We start from the raw sequence: 15,703 nt of genomic DNA, 5'->3' as shown, positions 1-15,703 counted from the left end.
AAGAAGTAGGCTTCTGTCCTTGGATAGATTTTTAAAGGTTTACACCTGTTCGGCAATGTATATCGAGCCAAGAATCAGGCTTCTGTCCTTAGAATAAGTGTAAAGGTTTACACCTGCTCGGCGATGTAGATCGAACCGAGAAGCAGGCTTCTGTCCTTAGATAGATTTTTAAAGGTTTACACCTATTCGGCAATGTACATCGAGCCGAGAATCAGGTTTCTGTCCTTAGAATAGGTGTCAAAGGTTTACACCTGTTCGACGATGTAGATCGAACAGAGAAGCAGGCTTCTGTCCTTAGATAGATTTTTAAAGGTTTACACCTGTTCGACGATGTACATTGAGCCAAGAATCAGGTTTCTGTCCTTAGAATAAGTGTTAAAGGTTTACACCTGTTCGGCGATGTAGATCGAACCCAGAAGCAGGCTTCTGTCCTTAGATAGATTTTTAAAGGTTTACACCTGTTCGGTGATGTATATCGAGCCGAGAATCAGGTTTCTGTCTTTAGGTAGATGAGAGTATGAAGGCTCTTTCATGATCGGCCATAGAAGTCAAACAAAGAATTTTCAAAAGTGTCGCCACTCGAACGTCATTATCATTGTTAGTGAAAACCGTGCAACATTACATTGACCTTACAATTTTCAGTACCGTCTGTTAGTGATAGAATCTCTTAAGATTATGGACGTCCCAAGGTCGAGGAAGCGGCCTCTCGTCTAAGTCCTCCAAATAATATGCTCCCGAGCCAGCGACGACGGTGACTCGGTAAGGCCCTTCCCATGTCTGCACCAGTTTCACGACGTTCGTATCCCGCATATTCCCTACGGCTTTCCTGAGGACCAAATCCCCGGCACTAAACTCCCTTGTTTTTACGTCACGGCTATATCTCTAGGCCAGCTTTTGTTGATACTCCGCGAGCCGTATCGTCACCACTTCACGGAATTCTTCCAATCCGTCTAAGCGGCCCACCATCATTTCATTGTTTTGGCCGGGAGCGAACCCTACGACTCGAGCACTACATAGATCTATCTCGGTCAGTATCACGGCCTTGGCCCCATATGTGAGAGAAAACAGGGTCTCCCCGGTGGATCTTCTAGGAGTTGTCCGGTATGCCCACAGTACTTTGGGCAGCTCCTCGGCCCAGTTTCCCTTCACACCCTCTAGCCTCTTCTTTAGCCCGTTCACAATAACTTTATTTACCACCTCGGCCTGGCCGTTACCCTGGGGATACGCTGGGGTTGAGTATCTGTTCTTGATGTCGAGATCACCGCAGAATTCTTGGAATGCACGGCTGTCGAATTGCAGCCCGTTGTTCGATATCAGGGAGTTAGGCACCCCGAACCTGGTGATTAGATTCTTCCAAACGAACTACTTCACATCCACGTCCCGAATATTGGCCAAAGCCTCCGCCTCCGCCCATTTGGTAAAATAGTCGACGGCCACCAGGACGAACCTTCAATTACCCGTCGCTCGAGGCAATGGGCCAATGATATCCAGCCCCCATTGTGCAAAAGGCCAGGGACTGCTGATCTGGTTCAAATGGCCTGTAGGCCGATGGATTAGAGGCGCATGCTTCTGACATTGTTCACACTTACGTACATATTCGGTGGCGTTCCGTTGCATCTGAGGCCACGAAAAACCCTGAGTCATTGCCCGGTGTGCCAACGAACGACCTCCCACGTGGCTGCCGCACACTCCTTGGTGAAGTTCGGCCAAGAGCTCGGCTACCTTTTTCGGGTGTAAGCACAAAAGGGAGGGCCCCCTAAAGGACCTTCGGTACAACGTTCGGTCTTCTAATAACCAATACCGAGGGGCCACTCTACGGACCTTCCTGCCCCCCTTTTTGTCAGACGGGAGTCCGCCATCAGCCAAGAAGTCCATGATGGGGTCCATCCAGCATGGCCCCAATGCTGCGATTGCTGCGATATTGACTCCTGCAGTACCCGGATCAGTTACTGCCCTGATGCTCGGTTCTGGAACAATCTCAACTCTTATCAGCCGGGGTATCTCGTCAGCCACTGATGACGCCAGCGTGGCGAGGGAGTCGGCGTGTCTATTTTGCGTCCGAGCAACTTAGATTACTTTTACCGTGCTGAAGCCAGACATAGCTCGTTTCACCTGTTCCAAGTATGCCCTTATCTGGAGATCTCGGGCTTCAAAACTGCCCTCGACCTGACTGACAACCAGACGCGAATCTGAATACACCTCTACCACCCGGGCACCTAAACTCGAAGCCGTCCTTAGTCCAGCTAGCAGGGCTTCGTATTCCGCCTCATTGTTGGAGGCTCTGAAGCCCAATCTAAATGAGTGTTCTAATCGAATTCCCTCCGGGGTGACAATGACAACCCCAGTGCCGGTTCCCGTGTAGCTTGATGCCCCATCCACGAACACCTTCCATGGGCGAGACTCCACGTGGCAAACAATCTCCCCCTTCTCTCTTGGCGAGAACTCAGCGACAAAATCTGCGAGGATCTGGCCCTTCACAAAATTTTGAGGCCTGTACCGTATATCAAAAGAACCTAGCCAGGTCCCCTATTTTGTTATTCGGCCAGTGAAGTCTGATCTTCTCAATAGCAACTGTAGGGGATACTCGGTCAAGACATAAACCGTATGAGCCTGAAAGTATTGTGGTAGCTTTCTCATGGCGTGTATCAAGGCGAGCACAAGCTTCTCTAGGGGTAGGTACCTCGTCTCTGCATCAACTAGAGTCTTGTTGATGTAATACACGGGTTGTTAGACTCCCTGGTCCTTCAATAGCACGGTGCTCACGGCGTGTTTGGAAACCACCAGGTACATGAATAGGTCCTCACTGAGCTCTGGTGCCGTGAGCATGGGTGCCCGGGTCAAATAGTCCTTTAGATCCATAAAAGCTCTGTCGTACTCTTTGTTCCACTGAAAACCAGTCCATTTCTTTAGAAGTTGGTAGAACGGTCGGCATCGATTAGCGAATTTGGAGATGAACCGATTGAGGGCGGCTAGCATCCTGGTCAACACTTGCACTTCCTTCGGACTGCTCGGTGGTTTCAACCTCTTCACGGCCTCAATCTGGTTGGGATTAATCTCTATTCCTCACTTGGTGATCAAGTACCCTAGGAATTTTCCGGCCTTCACGCCGAAAGCACATTTCTCGGCATTCAGGCGTAACTTGTGTCGCCGAAGAACCTCGAAAACCTCGCGAAGGTCGTTCGTGTGCCGTGTTGTCTGCTTGCTTTTTACCACCATATCGTCAACATACACTTCAACCGTGCGCCCTATCATATCTTGGAACATTCTCGTCATCATCCGCTGGTACATAGCCCCGGTGTTCTTCAGTCCGCAGGGCATCACCGTATAGTGATAATTGGCTTCTGGCAAGATAAACGCCGTCTTCTCTTGGTCCTCAGGTGCCAAGGTGATTTGGTGGTACTCTTGAAAAGCATCCAAAAAGCTCATCCTCGGATGACCACACGTGACATCCACCAATTGGTCGATTTTGGGCACAGGGAATGGGTCTTTAGGACATGCTCGGTTCAAATATGTGAAGTCCATGCAGACCTTCCATTTGCCGCTTTTCTTTTTTACCATCACAGTATTCGCCAACCAATCCGAGAAAAAGATTTCCCTTATCGCTCCAGCATCCTTCAGCTTCTGAACTTCCGCTTTCACTGCTTCGGTGTGCTCTCAGGCCGATCTCCTCGGCTTTCACTTCTTAGGGGGGAACAAGGGGTCAACCCTGAGTCTGTGGACTATGAACTCGGGGTCTACCCTGGGCACCTCATACAGGCTCCATGCGAACACGTCCACGTTCTGTACGAGGTGTAACAACATTTCCACCTTTTCCTACTCGTCCAGGCCTCCCCCCACTTGGAACCACTTGTCGACATCTAGAAGTAACCTTACCCTCGTCATCTCCTCGGCACCTCCACCCCCCACTTCTCCTCGGTCATTTTGTAATTGCTATAATCAACCCCCCTGCGGCGGACCCTTTTGCTGGTCGTACCCTCCCTGATCGGCCCCCTCCTTCCCTTGGTTAACCATGGAAATTAAGCATTGCCTCGCCGTCTGCTGGCTCCCCCTCACCACAGCAATACCATGCTCGGTGGGAAATTTTACCTTCACGTGTAGTGTGGATGGCACGACCCTCATTGCGTGGATCCATGGCCTACTGAGTATTGTTGTGTACGTTGAGAAGGAGGTCACCACTATAAACGTCACCATCACCTCCTTGCCCTCCATATTCACGGGCATAGATATTTGCCCCTCGGGTATTACAAGTTTACCATCAAACCCGACCAAAGGCATGCGGTACTTAGAGAGGTCCCCACTTTTCAACCCGAGCCCTCGGTACAGATCTGGATACATCACGTCGGCCCCACTACCCTGGTCTATCATCATTCTTTTTACCAGGAACCCCCCTACCGGGGCGGTGACCACCAATGCGTCATCGTGCGGCTGGGCCGTTCCCTCTAGGTCATTGTCACCAAAAGCGATAGGTTCCTGGGTGAGCTTCATCTTCTTCCCTGCCGGTGGCGCGTCCGAACTTCTCTCCTTCGTGACTACGTTTAGCACCCCATTTCTTGTTGCCGAGGTGAGACTTCTTGGTGGAGCGTGGATGACTTCGATTACCTCGAGCGGGGGTGGAAGTGGGTTTCCCCTCTTAGCAGCTCCCTGCCCGGTACCCCGGTCCTCTTCGCCTAGCACGAATTCCTTTATGTATCCTGCTTTGGCTAGTTGCTCGAGATGGTCTTTTAGGACCCGGCACTGCTCGGTCGTACGTCCCTTGTCTTTATGGTAGGTGCAGTACAAGTTCTGATTTCTCCTGGAAGGGTAACCGCCCATTCTGTTCAGCCACCTGAAATACGGCTCGTGTTTAATCCTTTCTAGGATATTGTGCACCGGCTCTCTGAACGTCACGTTCACCTCCTCTACTTGCGCCTCTGGTTCTTGAATTCTCAAATTCCCCCGGATCCTCGGCTGGAAAGCACCGGCCCGAGGATGACTTATCATTGGCGCCTTGCCTTTGCTCTACATCTGGTCATCTTCCAGCCGTTTGTATTCTTCTATACGCCTCATCAACTGCTTCATATCCTCGGGAGGCTTCTTGGTCAATGACTCCCTTAGCCTGGACTCCTTGGGCAGCCTCATCCTAAACGTGCTCGCAGCAATCTTCTCGGTCCCCCCGCCGATCTCGTTGTAGATCTCCCAGTACCGGCTGGCATAACTGCGGAGGGTTTCCCCTATCCTCATTTTCATGGACAGTAAAGCGTCTACCGGTTGTGGCACATGGCTGCACGTTACAAACCGGACGCTGAACTCCTGTATAAGCTCGGCAAAACTATGGACAAAACCCTTCCGCAACCCGTTGAACCACCTCAGGGCGGTGGAACCAAGACTCGAGGGAAAAACTTTGCACATCAGTGCGTCATTGTGGGAGTGCAGGGACATCATTTGGATATAGTGACTGACGTGCTCCACTGGGTCCGTCTTCCCATCATAGGAGTTGAAAGGAGGGCGGGTGAATTTGTCTGGCATTGGGGCCCTCTCGATGTTGGCCGAGAAAGGGGACCGGGCAGCTCTTCGTAGCGCGTGACTCATTGCATCCATGGCCGTGTCATGGGGGCATTGCTCTTCTGGAGACTCCGAACCTCGGTCGGCGTACTCTCGTGATCTTGAGCGGTCTCAGTGTCAACGGGATTCAATAGAATGAGCCCATTTCCTACGCAGACGGGATTCTCGGGAATGAGAGCACTCGCGGCGGTTAAGAGACCCCGATTGGCTTGACCCAGGTGGGTGACGATCTCCTCCGGTATTGGCTCTTCTTCCTCGGTCGTCCCTACCTCTCCTCTGATGCCTGTTCTCCGCCTCCAACTCCAAGTCCCTTACTATCCCGCGCAACAGCTTGAGCTCTTCGTCTCTCTCATTGAGTTGCCGGTTCCCCGCAGCATTCGAAATTGTTCATTGCGTCTGGTACGACCCCTCCCCAAGGCCGGACTACTCTTCTCGTTCGCGGTCCCTGTCTTCACGTCTCTCTCATTGAACCGCTTTCGGCATCGCTCCCGGACATCCCCCTCCTCAGGGTTGAGTCTCAGCAGGACTACGGCTTAGTAGGAGATTTCCACAGACGGCGCTAATTGTGCGCACAGAAAATAGAGCTGATGGACTTGGGCTCTTTTGGACTTACAACTTACTTGTATGGTGGGTTTGAGTTTCCTACACTAGGTTATCCTCGGTAAGAAGACTCAATGAGATCACTTTTCTCTTCTCTATTGCCATAACCACCTTTCTGCTACCTTCCCTCTCTCTCTTATCTTCTTGCTCTGCTGTAAACTTTTCCAACCCCCCTTCTCCCTAAGCTCCTCATATTTATAGTTCTAAATCAGTGGTGAGGTTATGATTACTCTCTGATTTAGTGCGGTGGGCGGTCCAGTGTTATTGAACATAAGTGGGTGGTTAGGTGAGAGTGGAAAACAGTGAACATGGCCTTGGAACTTGGTTCCCCCATCCGCAGATATGCTCGGTGGAGGTGCGCCGAAAGGAACCGTCGGGCATACCCTGCACATTATGCTCGGCTGCCAGCCACGATAGTGCCCAGTAAGGATCTACCGAGCAGAAGCAGAAGGCGACCCTTGGGCCAGTGTTCTATAGAGTTTTGGGATGGTCTTGTAGAGAGAGAGAATAGGTGTACGGGCCGTATCTTCTCATGAGAATAAATGGCCCAAGTGGGACTGGGTACGAGTGCCGTACAAACATCACTTTTATCATGCACAAACCAAAAGCTCATGGCAACCTATCTTAACAATTGTGAAAAATATATTATAATTGTATCCCTATATTTATTGTATTGCATGTTTCTATCCTTTTATTTGAAAAAAAAATAAAAAAAAATGGCATTGACATAAGCTAAAAGCATCCCCACCCCAACAATGCCGGTTTTTTTTTTTTTTTTTCTTAGTGTTAATGTAAGCCCAATTTTTGAAATTTAGGAATGAAAAATTGCCTAATTAAGTTATGTTAAATGTTTGGTCAACGGCTGAGACTGGATCTGTGCCAACTCACTTGAATTGTTGTTCCAAATTGTATCCATGTGTAAGGTTTGGCAGCTCTTTAAGTCGAGAAATTATTGGTTCCTCCGAGAGGACCACCGATGTGGTCCTCCTGGCTCCTACTAGCCAATAGAAAAGTGCCATGTGGCCATTTTTTTTCGATTTAGCTCCACATCAGCAGTTAACCATTACCTTAACTCTTGTTAACAAAACCAAACCAAGGTTAAACTCAGCTCCACTTACCCAAAACCGAAAACCGAAAACCAAAATCAAAATCAAAATATAGTCCTCCTCTGATATGCCGATACTACTGCCAAAAAAAAAAAAAAAAAAAACCAAAGGCGATAACAAATCAGTAGAGATCCGTTCCTCTGATATGCCGATACTACTGCCAAAAAAAAAAAAAAAAAAAACCAAAGGCGATAACAAATCAGTAGAGATCCGTCTCTGTATTTAACGGCTTGTTTTTTTAACACATTCCAAATTCACAACCAAGTTTTTATTTCTTTTCTTTTGTACTAGTATACTACAAAAATAATTGAAATTCAAATCCATTCACAAATAAAGTTTTTTTTTTTTTTAAAAAAATTACTTTTAGAGAATCCACCACAATAGAGAGAGATGCTTCTTCGAATGAACAAAAAGTAAATTTCCTTATTCAGAATCCTCACCAAAACGAGCTTGAAGATGCCAAATCCTTTAGGAAACAAGAAAAAAAATGTAGAGATAACAGAAGCTAGAAACTTTAATCAGTACGCAAAAATCTCTACACTTGCTTCAACTTTATTATGCATACACTACCAGTTACAATTACGCTATTTCCTCTGTTTGGCTACCGAGAAAGTGTAAGGAAAAAAAGCGAAGAAAATACAGCTCCTAATCTCAGATTCTGCTTAACTCGGCGAGTTATTCCGATCCAAAACCACTTAGAATCTTTTCAAAAAAAAAAAAAAATCGGTTTTGCTTTTTCACTTGCTTTGTTGTAATATTTTCTCGGTAACCAAATGGAGAGCAAGAGTTAAAAAGACCTAGAGATTGGAAATGGGAAGTACTTTCCGAGAAAGCCATGGCAGAGGAGAGAAATCTGGAGGCAACGACGGTGACTCGGATCATGCATGGAGGAAGTGGAGTCATGAAGGACTCACTGGAGAACCCATGGTTTTTGGCAATGGTGGATCGGAATCCCAGAAATCACAATAAACAACAACAATAAAAAATTTCCTATAGAGCCTACCACTAAAAAATCATATTATAACTTGTATATATCCTAAAAAAACTTTCTATATGAGTGGAAAGTTTTTATAGGAACTAGATTTAGGTTAGCGAGCACTTCTTGTTTTTATTGATGGAGATGGTTAGACTAAAATTATTCTCTTATATAAAGAACATAACAATTTACTATGACATCTATCACGTAAAAAAAGGGATAGGGGAGGTGGAATTTGAACCCTAGAAACTAGCACTATAGGAAAAATTATTATGTGCATTCATTGTACTATATTTTCCTCTCATCTAAATGTGAGCTTCATGTGCAGAATCCACATGTGAGGTATACTTTTTGTGAGAAAAAATGTGTAATAAATCTGATATTATCAAATAATTTCATGCACTATAGAGGGTGTTGGTACTTGGTACCACTAGACTATCACTCAAACCCACTTATTTCTTATTTTGTTTTTAGTAATTAGGCAAGAAAAAAGAGTGAAAAACTGCAAACTTAAAAAAAAAAAAAAAAAATGGGACCCATAAACTGTGATAATGCAGAACTTATAGGGACTTTCAGATTCCCAGACAAAATTCTATTAAGCGTGAACTTCCTCCCACTGCATCTAAAAACGAATATCACATGCTTGGTTACTGTCCAACCCTGCTTGTCCATATGTTTAATAGAGTACTAAACTAAGAAACTTTGGTCAACAAGGTGATTATGATATTGTAATTGTAATAGTATATACCAAATTGTTTGTCTGATATTTGAATGATGAGGCAGGTATTTGATAATGTTGCCTACCAATTTGCATTTAAGAAATCCTATTGTGTGTGTAAACAGAGTACTACATAAGAAACACTTTGGTCCAACATAGTGATTATGATATTGGAGGTCATAATGCTAAACCCAACAATTTATATGGTATAAGAATGATGAGGTAGGTATGACTAATGTTGCCTACTGATTTGCATCCAAGAATCCCCATCGAAATAAGAAACCATAGAGCATTTTAGAACCCCAAGAATCCCATCAATGTTTTTGTTTTTGCTTTTTGTTAATAATAATAATTATTATTATTATTGTAATTCAGAACCCCAAGAATTCCATAATTTTTTTTTTCTTTCCATTTTTCTTTATTTATTTATTTACTTGGATTCTAGTAAATTATGTATATTCCTTATGCTCTCATTCGCAAGCATCTCCATAGAATAAGCAAACCCAAAACTCTTTATTTTAGAGAGTAAATTTTTAAAACGCAAGTTCAACAATCGTTCTAAAGTAGAAAAAGTTTTTCCCTCGTGAACATTGACTCTTTTTGTTAGAAGAGTCATTATTTATTACCAAAAGATTTTTTTTTTTTTAAAGAAATGAGAAAGTAAAGAAAAAAAAATGTATTTGAAAGAATGAGTTAATTTTTTTATATAGAAATAATGAAAAAAATAATATTTAAATAGGATAGAAAAAGATTTAAAAGTCAGTTAAAAATTGTATTTGAAAAAATTGGTCGTTGATAAAAATAAAAATAAATTTTACTCAATAATTTAGTTGAGAAAATACCTGCCCTACTAGAGATGCTCAAGATCGAACTCTATTTTTGAGATTTTTATTTATTTATTAAATTTTATGTATTTCGAGGTGAAAAAGCAACAGAATCCTGCTTTATAATATGTTAGTCAAGTTTATGATTATCAGTAAAAACCAATTAAACATAGCTCTTTTTTTTTTTTTTTTTTTTTTTGGGTGGAAAGGGAAAGAGTATAATAGCACNTCTTTGTCCCTGCTCGAAAGTAGATTCTGTTACAAATGTGACAAGATGTGTTCACAGCTTCAGCCCAGAACCTTTGAGGTATGTTTTTGTTGAGTAGCATGACTCTTGCCATCTCTTGGATCACTCGGTTCTTTCTTTCAACCACTCCATTTTGTTGTGGAGTCTTTAGAACTGAAAATTCCTTATTAATGCCATGCTTTTCACAAAACGCTTCAAATTTTGCACTCTCGAATTCCTTCCCATGATCACTTCTGATTTTGACTATGGGAACTCCTTTTTCATTCTGCAGTCTCTTGCACAATTTTTGCATTTTATCACATGCTTCGGACTTTTTTCTAAGGAATTCCACTCAAGAGTACCTTGAGAAATCATCAACTACCACCATAATGTATCTCTTTCCTCTTAGGCTTTCAGTTCTTGTAGGCCCCATTAGATTAACGTGAAGAAGCTCCAAACACCATGAGGTAGCAATCACATTCACCTTGTGATGGTTTACTTTTGTTTGTTTCCTCATTTGACATGCTCCACATATAGTCTTCTCCACCTTTCCAAACTTTGGGAGTCCCTCAACCGCCTCAAGTTTAGAGACTTTACATACTTGTTTGAAGTTTGCATGTCCAAACTTATGATGCCAAAGTTTCAGCATATCAACACGAGCACTTCTACACGAAATAGGTGCCGTAGGAACTATTCCATAGCAATTATCGGTAGTCCTATTTCCTTCCAAGACTTGAGTCCCTTTTTCATCAATGATTATGCACCCTTTCTTTGAGAATTGGACAAGAAAGTCTCCATTACATATTTGAGTGATACTTAGGAGATGTGCCTTCAATCCTTTGATGTATAGCACTTCTTTCAGTAGAGGTAATCCTGGTATTTCAACCGTCCCTTTTTCGAGAACTTGAGCATGACTCCCATCACCAAAAGTCACATAATCACATGCTTTCTCTTTAAGAGTCTTAAACAGTGATTTATCTCCTGTCATATGATTAGAACATCCATTGTCAAGGTATCACAAGCAAGAGTTAAATACCTTCAATGAGGTGTGCACAAACATGCAAGCATGAGACAAGCATTCTTGTCCATCAAACAAAAATTCTTTGTTATTTTCCATGCTTTTTCCAGATTGAATTTTCTTTTTCAGATTATCAACCTTTTCACATAATGTTCTATTTCTTCTTTTGTATTTCTCAATCAAAGAGTTAGACTCACATAAACTATTGTGTAGAATGTGATTCTTATTTTCAAAGTATTTTAGCATGTGAATGAACATCCTAGCATGTTTTCTGGATTTAATTAACTCTAAGAGTTCATTTTTAGAATACCCTTCAAACATACTCATAGAGTCACTATCACAAACTCACTATCACAAACACCTAAGCCACAATTCGACATGACCCTTTTTACACTGCATCCATAGCTAGGGGGTCTAGGATCGCACTCAGGTAATCAAACCATAAAGAGTGCACCCGCTCTGATACCAAATGAAAGTTCAAAATGTGTCTAAAACACCCTTGAACGTTTAGACCCCAAAATATAAAATATTAATTCAAGCTTATAATCTAACAATTAATGTGCGGAACATGAACATAAGCTAAACACAGAATTGATAATTAATCTATGCCAAATATAAACACATCCACAACAGTAAATATAAGGTAAAGATAAAGGGGAAGGAAGATGCAAACACACGGACAACACACGATGTGTTATCGAAGAGGAAACTGAAGTTCTCAGCGTAAAACTTCTGCCGCCCTCCAAGGGGTCAAATGATCCACTAAAGAATGTAGTTGGGATACATGAACAGCATAAGACCCTCCAAGTCTAATCTACCCAAGTACCTAAACCCTCCAAACTTCTCACTCTAACGAGGTTACACCGAACCTATTTTTTCTTTAGCTTCCCAGATTCCGTTACTAGACCATAGCATCAACCAATGTATATTGGTTCCTTCCAAACTGCTTGCCTTAGCACCAAATGAACCTTCTCACAGACGTAAGTGTGGTGAGATAAGGATTTGGTCAATGACCTCTCAAGGGTATGGCAATAGAGAGGAAGAGAATAGAGGAATTTGTAAAGTCTCTAAGGTAAAGATTGGAGATGAGGCAATCTTGTTTTTCTCTAGGGTTTCTCTTACAAAAATTCTCTCTGGAAGCTCTACCAAATTAGTGGGTATAAGGGTCTATATTTAGTGGTTTATGTTTGGAATATGAAGAGTTAGTTTTTACCAAACAAGGTTGATTGGTGGCTTGACCTCGCTGCTTGTCCAAGTCGCAAGTTCAAGTCGCGACTTAACGGCCTGGCCAACCTGGGACTTTTGTCCTATAGTGCGACAGCTAGCGCAACCATTTAGGTTCTCTGTGTGCTTCTCACATGCCTGCATTTGGCGGCTTGCCAGTCGCGAGTCAGCCACGAGTCCTAGCCGCGAACCCCTGCTTTCTTGCACATACTTAAGCTTTTCTTCACCTCTTCACACACACTACTCTTATATTAATCCCACCTAAATACAAGGTTACTAAGTGCTAAATTACAAGCAAATTGGCATGAAATAAAACCAACAAGATGGTTGATAAATTTCAACCTTACAGGCTTAATGCATTTAGAGACATAAAGCAACAACTAAAATGGAGGCTTCTTATATATTTAAATATGGTTTTTTTTTAAAAATTAAATATTACTTAAATTTTATTATCTTGTTTTAGATGCAAAATTACTATTAATTGACATGAACTACATTGTTTTTTTTTTTTTTTTTTTTTAAAGAAAGTTTATAGACAAAACTTTTCACACTTGTTGATGTGGCAGATTAATAGTGGTAAGTAAAAAAAAGTGTTAGTGGTGGACTTATTTAGGAACTAATAAAAGTTTGCCAACTCAACTTGTGAAAAATATATGTTATGAATCTTTTTGTGTATTGCTCTTTTTTTTTTTTCTTTTTTTGTGAGAAGTGTTAAGTTGTTATTGATTCTAATTTGAACCCAACATTGAAATTAACTTTTTATAACAACCTGTCATTTAGAATTTATTATGAAAATATTGTGAAAAATGTTATGGATGTAACATGTTATAAAATATATCACATTCTCATCAAATTGTGAAATCTCTCCTATCATCTCAACCTCCATTTTTTCCTACTTACTCTTACTCTTAAATGATGTTTCAAACCTTCCCGAGCCGTCTCTCCACACTTCATAGCTCCAAAATTAAAAATGGAAAAGAGTTTTACATGGAAACAACTTTAAGTCTTTAACCAATCAAGAAATAAAGTTAGCAGCAAAAAGTACAGTACAATCATCTTTTTTTTTTTTTTGAGAAACAGTAGAATCATCTTATCTTAAATATTTTATGGTCATACTCATTTTTTGCTGAAATTATGGTCATACTCATAAATAATACAAATTGACTTGGTTTAATTATGATTGTAATACACAGGTCTTTATCGATTTTGGCATATTGTTGGGGGACGTGTCAAACTACGTATGCTCAAAGCTCCCAGCCCACTTGGGATGGCGTGTCATGCTAGGAGTGGGTGCAGTCCCGACTGTGATACTCGCCTCTGTCGTTTTATGGGTGCCCGAGTCGCCTCGCTGGCTAGTCATGCAGGGTCGACTCGGTGACGCGAAGCGAGTTTTGGACAAAACCTCGGACTCAGTAGAAGAAGCCCAAATCAGATTAGCGGATATTAAGGAAGCAGCTGGAATTCCAGAGAATCTAACAGACGACATCGTTCAAGTCCCAAAACACAGTCACGGTGAAGGTGTTTGGAAAGAGTTGATCGTCCATCCTACACCATCCGTTCGTCACATGTTAATCGCATCCGTTGGAATCCACTTCTTCCAACAGTGTTCGGGGATTAATTCAGTGGTTCTGTACAGTCCTAAGATCTTCGAAAAAGCTGGAATCACTTCCCCAAACGACATGCTACTCGCCACCCTAGCCGTTGGATTTACTAAAATTATGTTAATCTCGGTAGCCACTTTTTTGTTCGATAAGATGGGACGGCGGCCTTTGCTTTTGAGCAGTGTGGCCGGGATGATATTCTCACTTGCCACCTTGGGATTTGGGCTCAAGGTGATTGACCATTCTGATCATAAAATCACATGGGCTGTGGGGTTGAGCATGGCTATGTTATTGGCTTTTGAGGCATTTTATTCAATTGGGATGGGACCCAGTCCAGTGGTTTATAGCTCTGAGATTTTTCCGTTGAAGCTACGCGCTCAAGGAACGAGTATAGGAATGGCAGTAAATAGGATGACAAGTTGGGTCATATCTATGACTTTTATCTCGCTATATAAGGGGATTACTATTGGTGGGGTCTTCTTTTTGTACGCTGGAGTTGCCTTGGTGTCATGGGTGTTCTTTTATTACGTGCTGCCTGAAACACGGGGTAGAACCCTTGAAGATATGGAGGGGCTTTTTGGTAATTTCAAGTGGAATTTTCCAAAGAATGGGAATAATAATAAGGAAGTTAGTAATGGTGATGGATCTAATGGTCAAGTTCAATTGGGGAGTAAGTAAGTTAAGGGGTTTGGGTAAAAAAGGGCATTATTGGTAGATATGTTTTTAGCTTTCTTTCATAACAATGATGGGAGATGCATAAAAATAATAATAATAAATAAAACTGATGTTATGAAATATGAATGACAAAGATAATTTACTATAATGTGTCTTTTTGTTTTATGGGTTTGCCTTGTATTTTTTTAAAATGAATCTCTTTTTGTTTTATTAAGAAATTGTCACATTACCTACTAACTAAATTAAAGGTGGAGATTAAAACTTACTATCACTTGCTATTGTATATTAAAAACAAAAAAACATGTCTACTTAAAAAAATACTTAAGTTAAGCTAAACCCTTGTTTTACCATCTTTCATGTTTTCTAAGCAATGAGTCCAACTTTGGATTGGTTTGCCTTTTTTTTTGGTTTGGGGGGGGGGGGGGGGGGGCGGGGGGAATCAAAATGTGCATTAAAAGCAAAGGTAAAATGTGCATTAAAAGCAAAGATATGTATATTTCATTCATGAAAATGGGATATACCAATAACAAATAATGATGACTTATTTAAAGCCCTTATGGAATTAGCCGCACTAAACAAATGGGAATTAGTGTAAATTTAATTGGGGTCCTATAAGCTATAATTTTAGCTAAAATTTTGGAACAAGAAAAAACAAAGGGAGAAGGAGATCCAATCATTGGGGAAGGGAAGGGAAAGTGGTAATTAGAAATGTGCTCTCTACTTTACTTATATTGGATGACATTTTTTTCCCATTTGATTGGTTGGTTCCTTTCACATGATGAGCAAGAGCAATGGCTATTGTTATTGTTTCTTTGGTCCTACTTTGTTTTTTTTTTTTAAAAATTCTCTCTCTATTATTATTATTTATTATTTTGTGAACAAGGAAATTTGATGTCACATCACATTACCAAAAAGAAAGAGGAATTTTTGTGTGGTACCTCTAAGAACAAGTGGATTGATTGAATTTTATTGCCGAAAAAGTAGAGAAAAAGGGACCTTACATTGCTTTCTTTCTTCTTCTTCTTTTTTTAAATCTTCGAAAAAAACAAAAATTCCTCTTTCTTTTTGGCCGGCTAAGTTTCCATCAAATGCTGAGATGGTTTTTTCTCTACTCATAGAATCATAATATTGAAATAGTATATAATTCTTAAACTTTTTGTGTGGTTCTTTTGTTACACATGTACAAGTTTGGAT

The 15,703-nt window shown here is 41.7% G+C and overlaps 3 protein-coding genes across 3 annotated transcripts; 1 reads left to right on the top strand and 2 right to left on the bottom strand.

Moving 5' to 3' along the window:
- Nucleotides 1-3,936: 3,936 nt before the first annotated feature.
- LOC111986326 (uncharacterized) lies at nt 3,937-4,812 on the bottom strand. Its single transcript, XM_024017957.1, has one exon. It carries the CDS (start codon nt 4,810-4,812, stop codon nt 3,937-3,939), a length of 876 nt encoding a protein of 291 aa, XP_023873725.1.
- Nucleotides 4,813-4,998: 186 nt separating this feature from the next.
- LOC111986327 (uncharacterized) lies at nt 4,999-5,577 on the bottom strand. Its single transcript, XM_024017958.1, has one exon. It carries the CDS (start codon nt 5,575-5,577, stop codon nt 4,999-5,001), a length of 579 nt encoding a protein of 192 aa, XP_023873726.1.
- Nucleotides 5,578-13,345: 7,768 nt separating this feature from the next.
- Nucleotides 13,346-14,636, top strand: LOC136068459 (polyol transporter 5-like). Its single transcript, XM_065775616.1, has one exon. The coding sequence runs from the start codon at nt 13,511-13,513 to the stop codon at nt 14,510-14,512; it is 1,002 nt and encodes a 333-aa protein (XP_065631688.1). The 5' UTR covers nt 13,346-13,510; the 3' UTR covers nt 14,513-14,636.
- Nucleotides 14,637-15,703: the final 1,067 nt, after the last annotated feature.

The sequence above is a fragment of the Quercus suber genome, unplaced genomic scaffold (genome assembly GCF_002906115.3).
Source record: "Quercus suber isolate HL8 unplaced genomic scaffold, Cork oak 2.0 scaffold_116, whole genome shotgun sequence".
In the NCBI taxonomy this organism is placed as follows: domain Eukaryota; kingdom Viridiplantae; phylum Streptophyta; class Magnoliopsida; order Fagales; family Fagaceae; genus Quercus; species Quercus suber.
Note: the sequence above shows the minus strand (reverse complement) of the source record. Positions and strands in the feature narration are given on the sequence as shown.

Excerpts from the sequence above, each read along its gene's own strand:
- LOC136068459 (XM_065775616.1), top strand. The coding sequence starts at position 13,511 with ATGCTAGGAGTGGGTGCAGTCCCGACTGTGATACTCGCCTCTGTCGTT.
- LOC111986327 (XM_024017958.1), bottom strand. The coding sequence starts at position 5,577 with ATGGATGCAATGAGTCACGCGCTACGAAGAGCTGCCCGGTCCCCTTTC.
- LOC111986326 (XM_024017957.1), bottom strand. The coding sequence starts at position 4,812 with ATGGGCGGTTACCCTTCCAGGAGAAATCAGAACTTGTACTGCACCTAC.